Source organism: Lampris incognitus, chromosome 12 (assembly GCF_029633865.1).
Source record: "Lampris incognitus isolate fLamInc1 chromosome 12, fLamInc1.hap2, whole genome shotgun sequence".
In the NCBI taxonomy this organism is placed as follows: Eukaryota; Metazoa; Chordata; class Actinopteri; order Lampriformes; family Lampridae; genus Lampris; species Lampris incognitus.
Window position 1 is genome coordinate 19,692,292 of NC_079222.1, and position 23,557 is coordinate 19,715,848.

Below are 23,557 nucleotides of genomic sequence, written 5' to 3' on the forward strand. Positions count from 1 at the left end.
CCTCTGCCAGCCAGGTACACTTATACCTCACATAGAAACAAGTTACTTCCGGTGTGATCTAAACGAACTCAGCAGTCGACATTTTCCTTGACCAGTTTGGCAACTTTTGTTCTTCGTGTTGTATTTGATCGTGTGTTACGCAGTATAACATTTATTTTCGACATTCATTCTATTCCAATATTTATTTTCAATATTCAAAATTGCCCTTTTGAGTCTGGCCACTTGTGGCGCTGTAGGAAAAAAAACATACAACTCAACGCTCGTTTCATTTCCTTTTATTTGAACTCTGACCCCAAACTCCTCACACGCCGGATTCTCCCAGCAATACGACGTGTAGATTCGAGAAAAACAACGATTAGATACGAACAATATTATATTGACAAGACTCTTTGGTGGATATATCCGTGTTGTTCATCGACACAGCTGTCTTGTAGAAAGATGGGGAAGCCGCCCAGAAAGAAGAAACTTGCGGACAAGATTCGCAGAGCCAAGACCTCCACCGAGATCAAAAACAATCCGTTCGAAGTGAAAATCAACCGAAAGAAATTTGATGTTTTGGGAAGAAAGACCAAGCATGACGTGGGTCTGCCGGGTGTGTCTCGATCGAAAGCCATTAACAAGGTGAGTTTTCTTTGAATCGGTATTACAGAAACATGGAGACACCGGGAAAGTACAGTTCCTGAAGAAACTGAGGGCTGAGAGCGCCCGAACAGATTACTTCTTTACTTGACGTACGTTATCATTATACAGAAAACAATATTAAAACATTACAGATGTTAAAATGCGCTAAATTTGAAATTTACATTGCATTTCAGATGTTTTAAATGTAACTTCTCCCGACCAAATGTTTGTTGTTGATTACTACCGAAGCTTCGGAGCCCAAACAATGGTATTCGGGACAGCCCAACAATATTCCAAGCATCTCTCCACCGCACATGTCCTACCTATCTCAATCTTGCCTCTGTCGTTTTGTCTCCAAACCGTCCAACCTGAGCTGTCCTTTCAATGTTACAATTTCATTTAGCAGAAGCTTTTATCCAAAGCGACGTACCTCTGACAGTTAATACAACACAGCAAATAGGCAAATAGGGACGATGCACTACAAGGTGCCATAATAACCAACGATAATAATAATAATGGGACAGCAAAACAATTGTTGGTTGTTTGATCATTTCATCCTTCTAATATACTCATTTCTAATTCTATCCTTCATCACTCCCAACGAAAATCTTAGCATCTTCAGCTCAGTCATCTCCAGCTCCTCCTCCTGTCTTTTCATCAGTGCCTCTGTCTCCAAACAATATAACATAGCTGGTCTCACTACCATCTTGTAAACCTTCCCTTTAACTCTGGCTGGCACCTTTCTGTCGCAGATCACTCCTGACACTCTTCTCCACCCACTTCACCCTGCCTGCAGTCTCTTCTTCACCTCTCTTCTGCACTCCCCGTTACTTTGAACAGTTGTCATCCTTCTTGAACTTCCACCATTTGATCCTTGGCTTTGCCTTCACTCTCTTTCTCTTCTTGATCTCCAAAGTCATCATACAGACCGCCATCCGATGCTGCCTAGCTACATTCTCCTCTGTCAACACTTTGCACTCTTCAATCTCATTCACATCCCACCTCCTGCTTAAGGTATAGTCCACCTGGGTGCACCTTCTTCAACTCTTATACGTCACCCTGTGTTCCTCCCTCTTCTTGAAATGCTTATTCACCACAACTGTTTCCATCCTTTTCGCAAAATCCACCACCGTCTGTCCTTCCACATTCCTGTCCTTGACACCATACCTACCCATAATCTCCTCATCATCTTGTTCCCTTCACCAACATGCCCATTGAAGTCCGTCCCAATCACCACTCTCTCCCCCTTGGGTACACTCTCCACCACTTCATCCAACTCACTCCATAATTCTTCTTTCTCTTCCATCTCACATCCAGCTTGCGGGGCATATGCACTGATAACATTCATCATCACACCTTCGATTTCCAGCTTCATACTCATCACTCTGTCCAACACTGTCTTCACCTCCAACACATTCTTGACATACTCCTCCTTCAGAATTACCCCTACCCAATGTCTCCTCCCATCCGCACCATGGTAGAAGAATTTGAACCCACCTCCGATGCTTCTGGCCTTCCTCCCCTTCCACCTGGTCTTTTAAACAAACAATTTATCTAACTTCTTTCTCTCCATCATATCAGCCAGCTCTCTCCCTTTACCAGGCATAGTGCCAACATTCAAAGTTCCAACTCTCACCTCCACACTCCTACCTTTCCATCTCTTCCGCTGCCTCTTGACATGCCTTCACCTTCTCCTTCCCCCAACAGTAGCATAGTTTCAACCAGCACCCTGCTGGCCAACAGTATTGGTGGTGGTCATTCGTAACCCAAGCCTCGACCGATCTGGTATTGAAATTTGATTTATGATCTGCATATTTGATTTGGCAAATGTTTTATGCTGGATGCCCTTCCTAACACAACCCTCCCCATTTATCCAGGCTTGGGACTGGCACTGGCACTGATAATGCACTGGCTTGTGCATCCCCAGTGGCTGGGCTTTATATATATATATATATATGTGTGTGTAGGGGACAAAAAAACTTTAATCCATAGTAGTACAAGCCTGTTTCGTGCGTCACACACTCATCAGCTGCCAAGGTGACTTAACAACAAGGGGAAAAAAACCCACACAGCTATGTATTAAAGTTTGTTTGCCCTACGTCGATCTTAATATTCCGCTCCACATTTGTTGAGCACTTTTATCAACACCATTGATGGTTTCTGAAAAAAAAAAGAATATTATAAAGTTTGACATACACTTGCAGCTTAAAGTTTGCGCAAATATGCAAGTCTGCAAATATATAAGGCATTGTGGAATAGATATAAGAAAAGTGGTGAGTAGTGTGAAGTAAATGAGTATAACAATTTATAAGGCATGATAAAGGAGAAAAAAGTATGAAATGTTAAAAGAACGAAGCCCCATTATAAGCCTCTGAAGCTCCTAGTTAACATAAAGACTGCAAAAGCTGCAGCAGTTGAAGCTGCTTCTCAGGTCAGCGAGATGCACAGCTGGAGTGCTGAACATTATAAACTTTGACTTAAGTTTATAGTTGAAAGTATGCTTAAGTAAATGAGTATAACATTTTATGGAGCATTATAGAGTATGAAAGAGTAAAACTGTGCAGCAAATAGCTGTAAAAAGAACAAAGGAGTAGAATAGTGTGAGAGGGGAATAAATGAGTACAAAAGATGTTCTGTGCACCTTTGCACTGCCTGTTGACACCTATGCCCTATCGGACTTGAACCTAGTTTTATTTTTTACACGTACTTGCGTTGTCGCCTCCTGACTAGATCCTTGCTTGTGTTGTATTAACTCTCAGATGTATGTGGCTTTGGATAAAAGCATCTGCTAAATGAAATTGTAAAATAATTTAAAGGAGTAAAATACTATGAAAATTGTGTAAAGGAGTGTGAAGAAATAACATAGTGTGAAAGGAATGTAATAATATAATAATGTAATAAAAGAGAAACCCAGTGTGAGTCTGTGACAGCTGTACAGACTTGCTCTTGGTTAAATTGTGGGAAAATCTAAATTAAAATGTATATTTATGCTAGCAGCCATACCAACTTATATCCTGGTTCTGCTGAATGACAGGAGCTAGTATATAGGCGTGGGCTTGGCTAGTACTTGGACGGGACACCTTCCAGGAAATCAAAGTTGCTGCTGGAAGTGGTGTTGATTGGCAAGTAGGGGGCAGTCTTCCCTCTGGTACTAATAAAAATAAATAAATAAATAAATCCCAATGCCCCAGTGCAGTGACAGGGACACTGTTGTAGGAGATACCGTCCTTCGGATGAGAGGTTAAACCGAAGTCTTGACTCACTGTGTTCATTAAAGTTCCCATGGCAGTTATTGCAAAGAGTAGGGGGTCCCCAGGTGTTATGGCAAAATTCCCAACCTGGCTCTCTCCATCTGGCCACCTAATTATCTCCCCTTGTAATTCGCTCAATGATTCCTCCCTCTCCACCTCAAACTGATGTGTGGTGAGCGTTCTGGTGCAAAATGCCTGCCATTCATCACTGCAGGTGGGTGCTACACATTGGTCGTGGTTGAGCTGAGTTTCCCCCTTCAATGTGAAGCACTTGGGTGTCTAGATAAAGCGCTATATAAACTTAATTCAATATTATCATTATTATTGTTGTTATTATTATTATTAGCCCTGTGATGGCCTGGCGGCCTGTCCAGGGTGTCTCCCCGCCTGCTGCCCAGTGACTGCTGGAATAGGCACCAGCATCCCCACAACCCTAAGAGCAGGATAAGTGGTTCAGATAATGTATTATTATTATTATTATTAAAAACTATAAGTATATCAATGACAAAAAGTAATTGTACACCTCTTCTAAAGAAGGTAAACACTTAACACAGCAAATTTGAAAGAAGTGGGGTGTCCGGGTGGCATGGCGGTCTATTCCATAGCTAACCAACACGAGGATCACCGGTTCGAATCCCCGTGTTACCTCCGGCTTGGGCAGGCATCCCTGCAGACACAATTGGCCGTGTCTGCGGGTGGGAAGCTGGATGTGGCTATGTGTCCTGTTCACTGCACTAGCGCCTCCACTGGTCGGTTGGGGCGCCTGTTCAGGGGGGAGGGGGAACTGGGCGGAATGGCGTGATCCTCCCATGTGCTATGTCCCCCTGGCAAAACTCCTCTCTGTCAGGTGAAAAGAGGCGGCTGGAGACTCCACATGTATCGGAGGAGGCATGTGGTAGTCTGCAGTCCTCCCCAGATTGGTAGAGGGGATGGAGCAGAGATTGGGACAGCTCAGAAGAGGGGGTGTTTGGCCGGATACAATTGAGGAGAAAAGGGGGGCACAATCTAGATTGCCTGGCTAACATAAAAGTAATCAAAAAAAAAATTTACAGCTTATTTGTGCCCACATTTAGGACTCCCCCTGTTTGAGTTCTGCAATATTTAAGCAATACTCATCATCACTGTAGTTATACTTTCATATATGTTTGTGTCATATGTGTTGTTTATTTATTAGAGAGGGGAGAACAGCAGTCTACAAAATTGTTTTATCTCCACAGAGAAAGGACACCCTCCTGAAGGAATATAAACAGAAAGATAAGGCCAACAAATTCATTGACAGACGCTTTGGGGAGTATGACACCAAGATGGCACCGGAAGATAAAATCCTGCAGAGGTTTACCTTGGAGAGGCAGGTCAGTTAAGAAATAATGCATTGGTTTGTGCTGTGTGCAAATGCAAGATATTGTAACTCCCTGAACTGTTCAAAATCATTTTAAGAAAAAAAAATATTCAAAATACATGTTATGTCCTCACTTGTATGTTTGCTGTGAATGGAAGAAGTTTGGCTTTCAGACAGATTTGATCTTACCTTGACATCCAGTGGCAAGTCTACTATTGTAGGTACAATAGCTAGCAACATCATCACTCCAAATAGTTAGCTAAGCAGACTATACTGACATTCAGTAACTAAGAAAATGAGAGTTTCAGATTAAGAAATGGTCCCGTAGGGCTCCTTGTTCATCTCTGGCCACCATACATTTATCTTGCATTTCTTCTAGCGCACCCAGGTCAAGAAGGATTTGTTCAACCTGAATGAGGAGGAGGAGGAGCTAACTCACTACGGCCAATCACTGGCTGAGATTGAGAAATTTAATGATGCAGCGGACAGTGACAGTGAATCAGATGAGAAAGGCCTTCTGTCAGGTGAGTACCACCAGACTGTTACATATTGTTACAGAACATTTCTGCACACACTTATTCAAATAAGTCTCAATTTATATTTTACCTTAAATCAGTAAGGCTGGACCCGAATATCCGAGTATTAGGATATTCATTCGTTGGGTAGGTATTGTCAATTTTGGGATTTGGATATTCTTTTTTTTTTTTTGAATGGAGGCTATCAATAAAGGTGAACTGCAAGATACTTTTGTCAGCCCATTCTTACAGTGTTACAGTTTCATTTAGCAGATGCATTTATCCAAGGCGACGCACATCTGAGAGATAATATAACACAAGTAAAGATGTAGTCAGGAGGCGACAACGCAAGTATATGCCAAAAAAAACTAGATTTAAGTCCGATAGGACATAGGTGTCAACAGGTAGTGCACAAAGGCAATGGATAGGGTGCATAGATGTGACTTTTTTTGTTTTTTTTGTGTGTGTTTTTATTAATACCATCAGATGTGGAGGTGTTAAGAGAAAGAGCTGTGTCTTTAGCTTCTTCTTAAAGATGGAGAGGGACTCAGCGGATCGAATGGAGTTTGGTAACTCGTTCCACCACCGGGGAACTACAGAAGAGGAGAGTCTAGCTAGTGACTTAGGGCCCCACTGTGGCAAAAGTGTCAGGCGCCTTTCATTGGCAGAGCGTAGTGAGCGGGACTGAGTGTAGCCCTGAATGAGGGAGTTCAGGTAGGCGGGAGCCGTTTTAGTTGCTGTTTTGTAAGAGAGCATCAAGGTTTTGAATTTGATGCGAGCAGCTACTGGGAGCTAGTGGAGGGATAGGAACAGTGGAGTGACGTGCTGTTTTGGGTTGGTTGAAGACCAGACATGCCGCCATGTTCTGGATCAGGAGCTGTGCTGCATGCTCAGACAGATAGGGTCTAATTTTCTTGTTGTTGTACAGGGCAAATCGGCACCACCGAGCAGTCGAGGCCACGTAAACCTTAAAGGTTAGTTGGTCATCAGTCATGACAGCCAGGTTTTGGGCAGACTTTGTGGACATGAGTTGGGTTGATCTGAGCTGGATATTGAACTGTTGTTGTAAGGATGGTCTGGCTGGGATGACAAGGAACTCAGTCTTAGATAGGTTAAGCTGAAGGTGGCGTTCTTTCATCCATACAGAGATACCAGCAAGGCATGACGATATTTGTGCCGAGACTGTGAGGCCATCTGGCAGGAATGATAGGAAGATTTGAGACTTGCTCCAACACTGACTACTTTTAAATCCACGATAAAAACATTTATGTTTACCACTGGTTTCTGCTAAACTGCAAACTTTGCACTTTGACTTTTGCAAGGTTGTAAACCTTGCATTACATTTTGATTTCATTCTTTTATTCTTTAATTTAAATGTCTTTTTATGGATTAGTTAAATCCCTTTTATTGTATGTTTTTATGTGAAGCACATTGAGTCTGCCTTGTGTATAAAATGTGCTATATATATAAACTTGCCCTGCCTTGCCTTATCATAGCTGAGTTGACTGCCTCCCACTTTGGTGGAGGAGGTCTCCTGAGAAAGAAGATGACAGATGAACAGGATGAAGGCGGAGGAAGCCACAGGGCCAAGTCCAGGCAGGAGCTCATTGAAGAACTTATCCATAAGACTAAACAGGAGAGAGTGAGTAGTCAACATGCTATTAACTGACCTCAGCGTTCAGCTCTTAGTCTAGTCGTGAGTCTAGGCTAATCTTTTAGTGTGTTATTAGTCCTGGTTGTATGATCTTATTTTCCTCCCTGGGGATTAATCTGTTATTGATAATGTGGGTGGAAAATTTAGATGTGATTAGATGAAGTGTTAACGATCCCTATGTGTAAATTGAATCATTGCAGTAGCAGGTAAGTGTCGACATCTATGGAAGTGAGATTATTGGAAATGTAGCACAAAAACAGGAAAAGGACAGATTAATATGCCCTTCTCATATGTATGAAAAGATGTTTGAATTCACATGAATAATCTTCATGTTGCGTGTCTTCCACAGCGTGAGCGTCAGGTGCAGAAGGAGGAGACCCAGGAGCTGACAGAGAAGCTTGACCAGGATTGGAAGAGCATTCAGGCTCTGATGACAAAGAAGACCCCCAACGCTGATCAGTTAGAAAAGCAGGAGGACAAGCCCAAGGTATTATCAGCGAATATCATTTGCGCTAGCTGAAATTGCTAATGATTTTTCCATTCAAATTTGAGATTGATTGATTTACCACTGGTGATGGGTTTCCCATTAAGAGTTTTAGACCTGTGAGTTCATTCTTACAGCGCCATAACTGTAGATGGAGTGAGTAAATTATGTGTAAGGGCTAAGAATTCAAACAAACTGAAACATTCCTCCTCACATTTGAACAGATCACTGTAAAATAACTCTGAAAGTCTCTATACTACAGATGTAGTTAACTGTTTCAATAACAGGTCTATTTCCCAATGTTCAACTTGCAAGGTGTTCTGCCTCAGCGGTCACTGACAGCTAAACGGATATCTTTGCTTTTGTTTTCTTTCCCTTCGCTCTCTTTGCTGTTCAGTTGGATGAGTATGACATGAGGGTGAGGGAGCTGGGCTTCGAGATGAAGGCACAGCCCTCAGAGAAGATGAAAACCCCTGAGGAGCTGGCCAGGGAGGAGAGAGAGAGGCTGCAGAAACTAGAGGTGCGTAAGCAGTTTGGCTTCAGTCTTGTTTGCAATTGTTAACCTTTGATATATCATTGTGAACAATGCTCCATTTTGTTACTTGTTTTGAAAAGTAGAACTGCTGTAAATCCTGTCATCATTTATAGTATCCCATTTGTTTTGTTCCAATCTGTTTTAAAACTGTATAAAACTAAGTTCTGTCATGCGTTTTAGCTTCACATTTTTTTTCCCATGCAAAATTTTTCTCCAGGCTGATCGTCTGAGGAGGATGATGGGAGATGTAGCAGCGGACAGTGTGAAGAGTCAGACCCATTTATCTGCTGATGACCTCAATGACGGCTTTATCCTTGACAAGGAGGACAGGAAGGCTTTGGCTTATCAGGTAAGGGGCAACACAGGCTGCTTTTATTGTGCTTTGGCATGGTGGCCCAGTGGTTAGCACTGTTGCCTCACAGCAAGAAGGTCCTGGGCTCGAACCCCAGGCCGTCCCAGGTCCTTTCTGAGTGCAGTTTGCATGTTCTCCCCATGTCTGCATGGGTTTCCTCTGGGTGCTCTGGTTTCCTCCCACCATAAAAAAAAAAAACCATGTATGTTAGGGTTAATACTCCTGTCTGTGTGCCTGACCAAGGCAATAGAAAGAAAAAACTGGAGTTGGTCCCCGGGGGCTGCATGGCGGCTGCCCAAGGGTTAAATGCAGAGAGTGAATTTCATTGTATGGATGTACAAATGACAAGTAGTGTATTCTATTTTGTTCTTGTATCAATGGATTCAATTTATTTTTTAGCATGGTGGTTGATGGAAAAACTAATGAGTACTCTTATTAGTAATGTTTTCCTGTTATGAGTAATATTGTTTTGTTCGTGTATATGATCCATAATTTAATTGATTTTTGTTTATTTTTAATCTGGAGGATGGAAAATGGAATCTTGAGGAAGACTTGGAGAAAAATGAAGATCAAAATGAGGATGAAGATGAGGATGGTGAGGAAGGAGTAAGTGGTCAGGATAAGGAATCAGATGAAGAGGAAGAGGGGGATGATGATGATGAAGATGGGGAAGATGGTGACGAGGAGGGACAGGAGGAGAGTGGCATCAGTGAAGGAGAGGACAGTCACTCGGACTTAGGCTCTGAACAAGAAAGTGAGGCAGAGGAGGATGAAGATCAAGGAGAGACAGAAAAAGAAGATGACACAATGCCGGAGCACGTGCTGTCCAAAGAGGAGATCAAGGCCAGACAAGAGGCAGCTAAATCAGAGCTACCATACACATTTACTGGTATTTACTGTCATTTGAGAGGCATGCTTATACATGTACACACATAAACAAAGACCCAGTATGGAAATCAGAGCTCTCTTGCTTGCTTGACGAGGAGGGGCAGTTTGTGGTGGTGTTGATGTGTGTGTGTGTGTGTGTGTGTTTTCACAGCTTTTTTTTAAGACATGACAATCATATATTCTTTTTGGTTAAGGAATTCAGTACTTAATAGGGCTGGGATTCAGCAGGTACCTCCCAATTTTATATTACAATGATAATTTAGTGCCGACTTGCAATACAGTTTTTTTTAAGGCTCCATCCCTTCTATCTACAGTAAAATGTGAAAACTGCTATCATGCAAAAAAAAAAAAAAGTTAAAAATACATTGATATCAAGGCTGCTGTGTCAAAAAAGCTTAAAACATATGAGTGTGCTTCAAACAATTCACATTCAAACATTCAGAGATGTAGAAATTATTACTTCAGATCTCTACACAATATCTGTTCATTGTGCTTCAACTTTGTAAGTCAGGGAAAAAGATGCAATATCAAAATTGTCACAGCTCAGTATTGTGATTTTGCACTGAATTGATCCCACTCATTCTTTGATAGTGTTCCTGAGGAAAGGGAAAAGTATTTTGAAGCATTATAAGTGAAAATCTCGTTGGCATGAGTTTCACATTTTCCCCCTCCTTTATTATTTCCTTTGACTAACTTATGTTCGTATAATTGCCATTTGAAACATTTGTCAAAATGAAAACATTTCCACTTCAACTCATTTTGTGAGGTTGATTTTTCCATTATAGATGACTATTACAAGTAGACTTTGCATATGTAAGCACCATTACTAAAACTCTGATCATTTTAGCAAAGTTTTTGTCCTTGAAATAAGATGCCACTGTGTGTTCCCTGCTCACTCAGCCCCAGAAAGCTACAGTGATCTTAAGGCTCTCCTCCAAGGCCATACCTCTGACAACCAAAGACTGATACTGGCCAGGACTCAGAAATGCAACCACCCCAGTTTGGCTGCGGGCAACAAGCTCAAACTCCAGGTACAGACCGAGCCTGATTAAATGGATAAACTACATGTCAGATATCTGTTTCCAGGCTCCCTCACACCTCCTCCTAAACACACACACTCCCAAGCATGCACATTTTATAGGCTATTTAAATATATTGGATATTTTTGTAGATGAATGAGATGTCAATTTAACTACTACATTGAAGATTTTATGGATACAGCCATGTTGGGTGCTTTCACGCTATATCATGGCAGAGCGCTGTGGACAGTGAGACAGCCTGGGGCCAAACAAGTAAGCAACATGGCTGTGCAGTGACACAGATAACTTCGAAACATGGAAAGGTTCTGATTTGTGAGCTCATTCAGCTCGCAGATCAGTGCGTGGGCGTACGTACCCGTATGTAACCAATGCATAGCTCAGTTGGTAGGACTATAAATTGGATAAGAGATTAAATTTACAGCCAAGTATAAGTGAACAGGCACATAGTTATTCCCTGGAAGAGGAGAGAGTTCAGAAGCAGCAACTTGATGGTGGATGTATATGTCTCTCAGACCAAGACAAACTACAGAATGGACTGAATCGTAATCTCTTGTCCCTATCTGAACTGGATCAGCTTTCTATTGATTATTACTTTGATAATTATCAAAGTAATAATCAATAGCACTGATGGATTCCAATTTACCCGATACCTCTTTTCCCTGGATGCAATGTCCTGGTGAAACCTTTCACAATGTTGGTCACTGACTGCACCAAGATCAGCAGGGAAGAAGTCCAAGTGTGAATGCAGAAAATTAAATTTCAATGACATGTTGCACATCATGGTTTTGTATGCTTTAAGCATGTTGTCAAGCAGCTCAATGTAGTTTGGTGCTCTGTAGTTGGCAAGAAAATTCTCGACAAGATCCTTAAATGCCTTCCATACTATTTTCTCTGGCCCCACTAGCAGATCTTCTAACTCCCTGTCATTGATGACCTGTCTGATTTGTAGACCAACAAAAATGACTACCTGAATCGTGGCTTCAGTTATTCTTCGAAACATCTGTCTCAAATAGCAAAATCCATCACCTTTTTTGTTCATTGCTTTCACAACATTTTTCATCAATCTGAGTTTTATATGAACAGGGTGCAGAAATATCGTTGTAGGGTAAACAAGTGATTTATGAGCCACACTTTTCTGCCCTGGAATGTAATGCTTATGGAGCAGCCAGTTCTTTTTAATGTAATATGACTTTTTAGCTCAGCTATCCCATTCACAAAGGAAACAACAGTACTTTGTATATCCGAGCTGCATTCCTAGTAGCAGTGCCAATACTTTTAGATCACCACAAATATTCCAGTCGTGATTGTTGCACTGTATGTGTTTCAACAGCAGTTCCGTGTTATTGTAGGTGTATTTCATGTGTACTGCCTAGCCAATGGCTACTGAAGGGTGGACATTGCCATTGTGTAACAAGACAGCTTCAGGCTTAACTTTGACGAGTCTAAAAAGATGCCATGCACACAACCCAAAGCCATGAACAATCCATCAATGTCCGGGCAGAAACAGGTTGTGAACCTGCATAAAGAAGTTTGTCAGATGTTCTTGACGGTTCCGAAAGATAGAAATTTTTGTACCTGGTGTCAGCAAACCCCATCCTTGCAATCTTAAACCATTAATCTTAAAGTTCTGCTTTAGCTTTAGACAAATCTAAGTCCCTGGCCAGGTCATTTAATTCTGCTTTGTTATCAGATGAGGATAACCAGGCATAAAGTGTTCAACATCTGGATTAGTGTCGTTTTCCACATCTGGTTCATGTATTGTGGCATTTTCATCAGCCTCATCTAGGCTCCATGTCTCAGGTGGCTTCGGTACTGGCAAACTGTCATCAAGTGGCACTGGTCTCATGCCTGAAGGCAGGTTGGGGTATTCAATAGATTTCTTATTTTTAGTAGAGAAGTCACATACATTGGTCAGATAGAAGTAACAGTGCGTCACGTGATCCTTCTGTTCTTGTCTCGCCATATCATTGGGACTGCAAATAGCATTGACTTCCAAGTCCCTCTGAGCCAAGCTCTCAGGTTGACTGTACATGTTACACAACAAATGTGAGGAGCTCAGGATTTCTCTTGGTCACCAATTTTACATCCGAAGTCGAGCTCATAGGCTTTCTTAATAAATGCAGTTATGGTGCATCTTTGAGCTTTAAGTGTATGCTCGCCCCAGATGTAACAGAATGTATTCCAGCTGTTGCAAAATTGACGAGACATTTCTGCTGTATTAAATTTTCCTGAAGACAATAAATCCTGTTGTTAAGTAAACTCACTATGCTACTGCCTGAAGAACAGGTGCATCAACATGCATCTGTGAATGTGAGCAGCTTTTATAGCCTGTCTGCAGCATCTAACCTGACTAAGCATGCCCAGGCACACCTAACACAAAGTTTGCATAGCACCTACACTGAGTGCATGCCCAGGCACACTTCGACTGACCAAAACAGCTTGCTTTGTGGGCAGTATACTAGTAGACTTAAAATATGGGGGGAAATCACATAAATAGGTTATAGCTACAAAACTGTATGTGGTAGGAACATTTTAAAGTGATTTTCATGATCAGCAGCCCAAAATCCATAAAATACACCCAAAAGTGTTCACGAAGCAAAATCTTCATTGTCCAGTGTTATTTTTATTATTATTATCATTATATTTAACCTAGGTATTTTTTCAAATCCTTTTTTACCCTTCCATCTGAGTCCTCTGCAATAATTGGGCTCTAGCCCAAATTACTTAGCATTTCAATTTATAGTAATTTAGCAATGGCAACGAAAAGGAGAACTGATCTGCTCAAATTGAAAACAAAGCATTTTTTTTTTTAAAGATTATCACTAGAGATGTGACGTAAATGGTTAAATGGTTAGCAAAAGTACACAAGGTTTAGAAAAATACCAAAACACAAGTACGAAACATAAGTACTTTTGCACATCTGTTACACATTCACTGTTAGTTAACCCCCTTCTAAGGGTATTCAGAGTATGATGAACATGGGAGAAAGGTTGTCAATATTTTATGAAATTGTTAATTTTTGTTTCATTTTCAGAAACTGTTTGGCTTCCTGTTGGAGTATGTAGGAGAGTTGACCACCAGAAAGCCGCCTGAACTCACCACCATTGATAAGCTTGTACCGTGAGTTTGAAATCGAATCATCTCTCACAAATTAAACACTTTCATTTTGTTGATATATCAAGTATTTAATCAACAAAGTATGACCTGTCATTGTCAAAGCTTATTTTCTCTCTATCGTTTCTTCCCCTAGTCAGTTGTATGCACTGTGTCAGATGTTTCCTGAAGCGTCCTGCAAGGCGATGCAGACAATCCTAAGAGACAGCGCTCATAGCATGGAGGAGGTGCTGGAGGTCAAAGGGCGTGCTGCCTTTCCACCTTTAGACATGGTACACACTTAGCCAGCTTTCTGTAGTAGGGATGGGAATCACAGAGTAACTCACGATATGATACTACCATGATACGTTGCCCACGATAATGGTAGCATCGCGGTTCTGCCATACTCGATACATTACAAGGCAGTCATCTACGATACATCACAGTATCTGTGCAACTGAAAAATAACAGATACCCCTAAAAAGGCAAAAAGCAGGAAGTATGTATTTATTCACTGCATTGTGGTATCAGTTTCACAGAACGTGACAACTGAAATGACACAATGCACAATAAAATGCATAGAGTCTTAGCTTTGTGCCTCTTTAATACACACACACACACACACACACACACACACACACACACACACACACACACACACACACACACACACACTGACTGCAACTTGTCCATTTCCACGTGTGCCATCATTCCAATGTAAAATAGCCATAAACTGGTAAAAGGCCTAACTGCCAGAAAGCAAAACCGTTCTGGAGTTAAATTGTTTAAAGGAAGGATGCAACTGTGCCTCACTAAAATATTTTCAATCTGTGTAAATTAAATTTACAGAAAAAAAACAAATACATTAATGCAAAAAATATAAATTTCTCTCTCAAAAGATAATAAACACATACACATTTCAGTGCTTATCAAGCATAATTAACTTGTTTTATGTAAACCTGGGCACACTTCAGTGCTTACCAATACCAGCTGGTTTTATGCAAACCTGGGCACACTTCAGTGCTTACCAATACCAGCTGGTTTTTTGCAAACCTGGGCACATTTCAATTCGTCATCAAATATGCATGTTCTTGTTCAGGAACAGCACCTGATGAGCATGCTCAGAGGTGAGTGTACTCATCTGAGCGGTGATTACATGGTGATTATATCCCTAGCAGTTGAAAAGCTTCTTTCTGCGTCTACATTAGTCCCCAGAACACACACATACCTTTGTGCCAGCTTGGCAAGGAGTGGGTACCCTTGTGCCTGAGATTTCCACCAATCCAATGGGTCATCTGTCAGTGGTAGAGGTAGAGCATCTTGGTATTTTCTGATCTTCTTTTCAGCCACGGAAGTAGCCGGCAACAAGGGAGCTCTGGTGCTCTTGAGTCTGCCCGAGGAGGTCAGCAAGTGCAGTTTTCTTCTTCTTCTTCGGTGTGTGTGTGTGCAGTGGAGGGATCGTTCCCATTGTCACTGGTGTCAAGCCGTTCAGCAGCATTCTGCTCAGTGTTTCCTTCTTTGTCAGTGGTGCTTTCTTGGGAATTATTCTCTCTTTCCAAGTCTGCATCCTCCTGTAAGAAAAGGAACAGTGGCACACCTTTTATGAGATTATTTCAAAAAACATATTCACATGCACCTGCATAATTTAATAAGAAATATCAATACTTGGCACCAGTGTATTGATAAGGTATCGCAAGAGGAAGTAATATATATTCCTTTATCAATATTTTGTCTCACCCCTAAAACATGATATAACACCTATCCCTCTTCTAGATGTCTTAAGTGATCAATGTATGTAATGAATGTTCATTGAAGATATGAATTGGAGGCCTTTTTTAGCAGCAGAGATTTTACAAGTCAGTTGTGCTACTTGGTCTATGGTTATCGGGTGGATGTCAGATGTCAGAGACGTAGGTTGATTATAGTCTCGGTTTCCTTTACTTAAGAATTTGCCTTAATCCATAGCTGTGTAACTGACCTATTGTTTCTCAGTTTGCACAAGTCTGTCTCGTCTATTGACAGATATGTGTGTGTGTGTGTGTGTGTGTGTGTTTTAAGATGATCTATCTAAAGGTGACAGCCCTACTGTTCCCAACATCAGATTTCAGACACCCCGTCACCACTCCTGCCCTCCTCTACATCACACAGGCTCTCACCAAGGTAAACACAGCCCTTTTTATAATCAATAAATACTCCTCAACACTGTTTTTATGGTGCCCCCCCCCCCATTCTGGTTGAATTTAGTCAGTTACCCCTTCATCAGTCATCTTTCCATGTTTATCCATTGTCTGTGGATGAGGAGAGGCGTACGTAACAATCTTCCCGTGGTTTGATGGATGTTTATAAAACTGCTTTTGGCTCATTTCATTCTCACATTCTTGTTTTCTTTAAAACAATCAAAGCAAATCATAAATGTCATACCAGTTAAAAAAATTGAATGATGTGTTTTCTAGTTTTGTCTGTTTTGTTTTTCTTTTCTAGTTTTTACTGTAATGGACTGTGAGTCTGTCTTACTTAGGCTCAAATTTGACTGCAATGAATGAATTTGAGGTGTCATTTCAATTTGTAAAGATGTATCATAACTTTCTATGTCATATGTGTGTTTGTGTGTGTGTTTGTGTGCGCGTATGTTTTCACTGTTCACTCAGTGTGCGGTGACATCACTGCAGGACATGGTATCAGGCTTGGTTCTGTGTTGCATGGCACTGGAGTATGTCTCCCTCTCAAAGCGCTTCCTACCAGAGCTTATTAACTTCCTCGCCGGGACGCTTCACCTGGCAGTGGCAGACAAGACCTCTATAGGTAAATACAGACATATCATTTAATGCAAAAACATTCGCATGGAACCATTCAGGGCAGGATCCGAGACTTCCCAGATTGGGATGGGCATCTATTTGATTAGATGTGGCACCTCTTTTGTCACTGTCAAAATCTGTAAATAATTTTTGTGTATTTAATGTTATCTGTTCTGTCATTCTTTTATTTTCCGTTTGTAAATTGCTTGTTTGCCACTGTCACCTTCTGGTCCTCTCATGGCTCCAATCAGACTCGTGTTGCTTTAAGGTGTTGGTCGACACTAGGGTGGCAGAGACCATGATGAGTGATGCTACGTGGATACCACAAGCAATCCCACTGATGATGTCACACGTGGGAAAGATTTTGCCGATCTAGGCATAGAGAGTCGCTGGTACCAGGGCCCATCCTTCTTGCGAGTGACTCCTGAGCAGTGGCCTAAGAAGCCCGGTCACTTCACTAACTGAAGGAGATGAGCTCTCAGAAAACCTACGCTATGGCGCTAATCTCAGACCCACCAGAAGCTAGTCAGTTCACCACTTTTAGCAAATTTCTGGAGGTCACTGCGCTCTCCAGTCATGGGGCGGCTTAGGAAAGCCCCTCAGCCAGTGACTTCAGGGAGGCAGCGATATCCCTCCTCCAGCAAGCAAAGCAGGACTGTTTTGCCACTGATGTGGCACTCCTGAGAGCAGGGAAAACTGTCCCCCGTACCAGCTGCCTGGTTACTCTTGCTCCAGAATTTGATGATACCACCCAGTTGATCCGAGTGGGAGGTCACCTGTGGCACAATACTCTGTTGGATCAGGACCCTATGCACCCTTTCATGCTTGAAACCCAGCGCTGGATCACTAAGTTGATCATCAAAGTGTTGGACGAGAGATTACTCCACCCAGGCCCAGAGTGAGTATTCGCTGAAACCCGTGGAAAGTATTGGATTATCCATGGCAGCGAGGCTATCCGACATCACCAGCGGGAATGCATCGACTGTTGGAAACTGCATGGAACCCCTCAGATTCTCAAGATGGCTGACCTGCCCCCTGCTAGACTGTGCCTCCACAAGCCTGCATTGTACTCCACTGGAGTAGGCTGTTTCGGCCCCTATGAGGTTAAAATTGGCTGTTGGAAAGAAAAGAGATGGGGTATTCTCTTTAAATGTATGACAATGCTTGCCATTCACAGTGATCTCTTCTACAGCATGGATGCCGAGTCCTACCTGATGGCACTGAGACAGTTTGTGGTGTGGTGAGGAAATCCATTTGAGCTGTTGTCCGATTGGTGGACAAACTTTGTGGGAGGAGAAGGAGAGCTGAAGGAAGCCTTCACAGCTCTCCATCCAGATGTGGCCGGCAAATCCAGTTTACTCTAACCCCACAAGTGCACCACATTTTAGTGGTTGTTGGGAAAGAGAGCCGCTCCCTCAAACAAGCTCTGTGGGCAACCCTGGGTGCTCAATCAGTGATGGAAGAGGTCCTGAGGACGGTACTTATCAAGATTTGGGAAATCCTGAACTCCAAACCTCTGGGTTACACCTCCCTCAGATGTCGCTGACCCAGACGCAGTAATCTCAAATACTCTTCTGATGGGCCAGCCAGATGCGTCACTCCCGCAGGTCGTCTGCCCTAAGTCAGACTTATTGAGTTGGCATAGATGGAGACACAGCCAGTTGCTGGCGGACCATTTCTGGCAACACTTTCTGAAATACTACCTGCCTCGTCTCCAAGCATGTCAGAAATAGCAAATAGAAGTTACTAGATCTCCAGATTGGGACCACAGTCATGATCGTGGACCCACAGTTACCCAGAGCACTCTGGCCCATGGGACGGTTCTCTCACGACTTCCCTGGATCAGATGAAAGAGTCAGGAATGTGGAGGTGCAGGATGGAGATCGGACGTAGGTGCGTCTGGGGGCCTGGATCATTCGCCTTCCTGCACTGTCTGATTAGAACCCCCCCCTTTAAGAGTTGAGGCCCCTGATTAGAGGACCTTTGTAGTGTTGTGCTGATTTCCATAAGAAATCTGGGGGGGGGGCTGTTAAAAAAGGCCAACTTTCTTCTTTCTATCTTTAATTTACGTTAATCAGTTTCCTATTACTTATCACAGCTGTCAGTCAACTATTGTGGTTGTCCACTCATGTTACTGTACACTTAGCAGTTGGTACACACCTACTTCTGTAACTTTTCATCCTGACCATAGGAAAACAGGAGACATTATTTGTTCGGGTGCAGGAAATATCCCAAAGTGTTGTGTGTGCAAAAATCTCGAGTTTTCAATTCTCGTCATTTGTGCGCAATGTGACTTTAGCTGTATGTTGTGTGAAATACGGGATTCGTTGTTATTAGTGATAACCACACTAGCTTGCCGTTGATGCTGGCTTTATTGAAACCTGTAATGTTAATTGTATACATACCAGTTTGACTGCAAATGTTATGTGTAAATGGGACCTGTAGTTATGATTACATATCGTTAATAGAACATAAGCACGGCTGTGTTTATGTTCTAAAATGTTTGTTTACTAACGCTGCCTAGTTCCTGTGAAGTTACTTTAGCATGTTACACTGTTTATTAATATTGTGTGGTAGCTTCTAGACTTTTCTACTGCAATACATCCGCACATGCACAGTTGATATTTGATACCAGGAAGATTCCCTATTTTGTATGTTCTCGCTTTTGTGTTAACGGTGCCTTAATTTAGATATGCAAATGTGGATGAATCTGTGATTATGTGCATATTCATAGGTATATTTATGCATTTCTGTGTTTATTTTTTTATTTTATTTATTATTGTTATAGTTTTGTTTTATTATTATAGTTTATTATTTTATTTCAGAACCACATTATTGCACTTTGGAAACTACTTGTGCTGGGAAGTGCAACTGGACTTGGTATATATCTGTGAAGACGTTTCGTCTCTCATCCAAGAGGCTTCCTCAGTTTGTGCCTTTCTGACTAGACCAAGCTAGTCTGACTGGCTGGTGATGAGACTCAGAATTTATCCTCTAGGAGTCGTTGTCAGAGCTATTGATATGCATGGCTCCAATAGCTCTGACAACGACTCCTAGAGGATATCAAGTCCAGTTGCACTTGATTCAACTCCTTTGGATAACCATGACCTGGATGAATGAGAACATTCACAGACATACTAGTGCAGGGGTGGCTAACCATGTGCCATGGAGAGCCATGTGTATGCTGGTTTTCATTCCAGCTGGACTCCACACCAGGTGATTTCACTGATTAGCAACCCTTCAACCAAAGAGGAAGAATGTATCAGTGAAATCACCTGGTGTGGAGTCTGGCTGGAATGAAAATCTGCATTCACATGGCTCTCCATGGCACATGGTTAGCCACTACTGAGCTAGTGGGTGTGTGTGGAAGTACTGTATGTGGTGAAGAAGCTCGACTATAAAGTTCTGAACTTCAGCTTCATCTCTCTGTCTCTTATTGGACGCCCTGCAGCGTGCTTCAATCCTGTAATCAATTATAGTTATAATAACGGTTGAAGGCTGGATCAGCCAACCATTTAGATGGATGAGATCTTCCAAAAGCCTAACCTTATTTTTCACATTGCATACCACTAGACTTTGTTTGTGTGTGTGTGTGTGTGTGTGTGTGTGTGTGTGTGTGTGTGTGTGTGTGTGTGTGTGTGCATGCGTGCGTGCGTGTGTGTGTGTGCATTTGCATGTACGTTTTTTTTTTTTTTTAGTGTGTATGTGTGTACAAGATCTATCGCCACCAAAAGTCTATTATCAAGGCCAGTGCCACCACACTCTCTCACCCCTTCTGTTGTACAGATGGATTAATCCCTTCCACGCTCGCTAGCCTTGTATATAGTTTGAGGTGCTTTGCAGATAGTTTTTACTAATCTAAAACATTGCTGCGAGAGGTAGAAATGCATCTTGTAAAATGGAATTGACTTGCTCTGGCGTTGCATTGCAGATTACGCTGTAGTGCCATCCTTCAGGCCATCAGGGAAGTACAGTGACTTGCTGGTGGTGTCAGACCCAAGCTGCTGCCAGAGTTGGACCAAACACGCCCTGCCACTGTCAGCTACACAGCACCTGGAGATCAGAAACGATCTGGAAAGAGATCATTACAGGTAGGATTGGGAGGCATGGTGGTTGGATGAAAGGAAGGAGCAGGGGAATGGGGGGTAATGCGTGCAGCTCAGCAAGAACCTGGCTTAGACAACCAAACACTAAACAGCCAGGCGGGAATAAGGTGGATTATGATGGTTTCAGTCTCACTTGAAGAGGTGAAAGTGCTAAGTGAAAGAATAAAGAAATGGCCTTTTTCTTTTTTTTTTAAGATACATTGTGAGAAAAGGGAGATACACATATTTGTGCAACGGTAGCCAACAAAGCTTTTGAATATCTGTCCTTTCTGAACGACCTTGTTTGAGAGGAATGGTTGGTGAAGTCTGTGAGTACCGACTTTATATATTAAGAGAGCTGCTGAGTCACGCTGTGTCATTGAAATGCTAGGTACATGTTGCAGGATATCTATTTTGGCTAACCGTGTATGGGAAATTGACTACTAATCTTAGCTATACTGTGTTTTTCTGTGTAAACTGTACGATGTGGTGTTGATAATCAATTGGGACGATGATGAGTGGCTGTTATGATTTCACCCAGCAGCTGGTGTGTGGGTGCACAGAAAGGCTTGAGCAGCCAAGAATTACAAAGCTCTCTTCAAACAGTCTTTAGCAAATAAGGTTTGTGCCAGTTTTTGAGTAATCAGAGTCAGAAATACTTTATTAATCCCCGAGGGTAAATTTTGTATAATAAAATAGCCTGGCGGCCCATCCAGGGTGTCTCCCTGCCTGCTGCCCAATGACTGCTGGGATAGGCTCCAGCATCCCTGCGATCCTGAGTAAGGATAAGCAGTTTGGATGATGGATGGATGGAAAATATATATAAAAAATATTTTATATATATATATAACTTCATTAAAAGAAACACTCAGCGGTAGGAAAAGTGCTCAACGTATAAGGTGAAAAATAATCCAGTGATGATTCAAGTAAATTCTTTATGAGACAGTACAAGCCTGTTTCATTCCATAAGCAATCATCAGCTGTCAATAGAGCTACACAGCAAAGAACATAGCATATATGTTATGTTCTTTGCCACATAACCCAGATATTGAAAGTAAATGATGTATTTTAAATTCTATGTTTTTTGTACCTGTTCACAGGTTAACTTGTATCTCAACCTGCCTGGACCTGGTGAAACGTTGCTGTGTGCTCTACAAAGACCTCACTTCCTTCACACACATCTTCCAGCCAATTAGGATCCTGCTTTCAAAACATCTTCCTATCCAAACATACCCAGAGCTTTTACAGGTTGGTGCCAAAATGTCAGTCCAGTGTGATGGTAGCAAATGGAGGGTCTACAAGGCAACTTAAGCATCACACTCCCACACTTATTTACAGCCACATGATTGCTGTATATTGACACTTCTATGCATGTCCCTAATCATGGTCATTTATTGTTTATTGTTTGTTCAAGGAGCTTCACAGTGAAATATTGGCAGCCATCAGTGGTACCTCTGTGACCCACAGTCCTTTGGTTTTTGAAAAGAAGAAGCCTATTCCACTGAAACTGTTCACACCTAAGATTGTTGAAGTGTGAGTGACTCTACAATTAATTTAAAAAAAAAAACAACTCTTATGGGTTGACCTCATGTCACTGAACTGCCTTGTTATGAAGTCTTTTTATATAATTTGTGGAACTCATGATGTCAAGATATTTGCTGAGAAAGTAAGTCAATCTTACATACCTCTGCCCACGTCTTGTATGTGTCTCAGGTTGGATTACGGAAAGAAGCGTGGCTGTACCAAAGCAGAAAGGGAGAAGGAGCGGCTGACGCACAAGTACAAGAAAGAATTCAAGGGTGCTCTGAGAGAGATCAGGAAGGACTCGCGCTTCCTTGCCAATGAGAAGCTCAATGAGATCATGAACAGGTTTGCATAACACCCGATGACAAACATTGAGGGGAGCAAAAGAGATACTTGATTTTAAAAATGAGGTGCTATCAATAAGGAGAAATTAGTGGTATCCCATCTGCTTAGTCTTTGTTGGACGCTTTTGTCTGCATAGCACTATAATGTATTTTTACTTTTGTCTTTGTTAATCAGGGATGCAGAGAGGAAGAGGAAAGTCAAGGAGCTGTTTGGCAGCCTGGCTACCCAAGAGGGAGAGTGGAAGGCCCTAAAGAGGAAGAAGTGAAACACCAAATTCATATTCTTTTTAAAAAAATTTTGCTTCTCTCTGTCATTTATCTGTCAAGGCGTCATCTCCCACTCTACCACAGATAAGACTTGCAGTAACCTATGTAAGGTTCAAACTGGGAACTGCCATGACGATTTGATGATTTTTTTTCCTCTTAAATATTGGAATAAAATGTAATTTCCACACAAAACAAGTTTTGTACTGTTCAATAGCAAATGCTTCTATTGTAGCCAAGTGGAATGAACATAACTTAGTAATACACCGATCAGCCAAAACATTAAAACCATTGGCAGGTAAGTGAATAACATTGATTATGAAAATAAAATGAAAGCCACTTTACTTTGTCATTGTAGGTTACAATGAAGTTTGTTTTCTGCATTCAACCCATTCTATGGTATAGGCGCATTGGGCAGCTGTGGTGCTGTGCCGGGGGACCAACTCCAGTCCTTATTCCTATTGCCTTGGTTAGGGGCACAGGCAGGAGTATTAACCCTAACATACATGTTTTTTTTTTATGGTAGGAGGAAACCGTTGCACCCGGGGACAGGAAAGACTGAATTTTAGCTATGTTATGTAAATTAAAAATGCAGTCTTGGTTATTTCTTTAATGTGCTTATCGAAGTAAAGGCTGGGATCAAATGTAACACCAAAATTTTTGGCTGCCACACCTTGTGAAGTCACAAAGTTGTCGATTGTTAGTGTTACTTGATCAAATATGTGTCTGTGTCTAGCAGGGCCAATGACCAGCACGTGGTAGTCTGCAGCCCT

The 23,557-nt window shown here is 41.9% G+C and overlaps 1 protein-coding gene across 1 annotated transcript; it reads left to right on the forward strand.

Moving 5' to 3' along the window:
- Positions 1 to 308: 308 nt before the first annotated feature.
- On the forward strand, positions 309 to 23,225 carry nop14 (NOP14 nucleolar protein homolog (yeast)). The gene is made up of 18 exons (XM_056290856.1): positions 309 to 621; positions 5,090 to 5,224; positions 5,591 to 5,735; positions 7,223 to 7,368; positions 7,730 to 7,867; positions 8,262 to 8,384; positions 8,617 to 8,748; positions 9,277 to 9,640; positions 10,540 to 10,670; positions 13,714 to 13,799; positions 13,930 to 14,065; positions 15,831 to 15,932; positions 16,421 to 16,574; positions 20,499 to 20,658; positions 21,753 to 21,900; positions 22,067 to 22,185; positions 22,366 to 22,521; positions 22,696 to 23,225. Exons 1-18 carry the CDS (start codon positions 439 to 441, stop codon positions 22,784 to 22,786), a joined length of 2,649 nt encoding a protein of 882 aa, XP_056146831.1. The 5' UTR covers positions 309 to 438; the 3' UTR covers positions 22,787 to 23,225.
- The last annotated feature ends 332 nt before the right edge of the window (positions 23,226 to 23,557 follow it).

What these genes read in the sequence shown, in the direction of transcription:
- nop14 (XM_056290856.1), top strand. Translation starts at nt 439, where the DNA reads ATGGGGAAGCCGCCCAGAAAGAAGAAACTTGCGGACAAGATTCGCAGA. An exon ending in GGAAGGCTTTGGCTTATCAG is followed by an intron (nt 8,749 to 9,276) that starts GTAAGGGGCAAC and finishes TTTAATCTGGAG; the next exon opens with GATGGAAAATGGAATCTTGA. An exon ending in GCTACCATACACATTTACTG is followed by an intron (nt 9,641 to 10,539) that starts GTATTTACTGTC and finishes CTGCTCACTCAG; the next exon opens with CCCCAGAAAGCTACAGTGAT.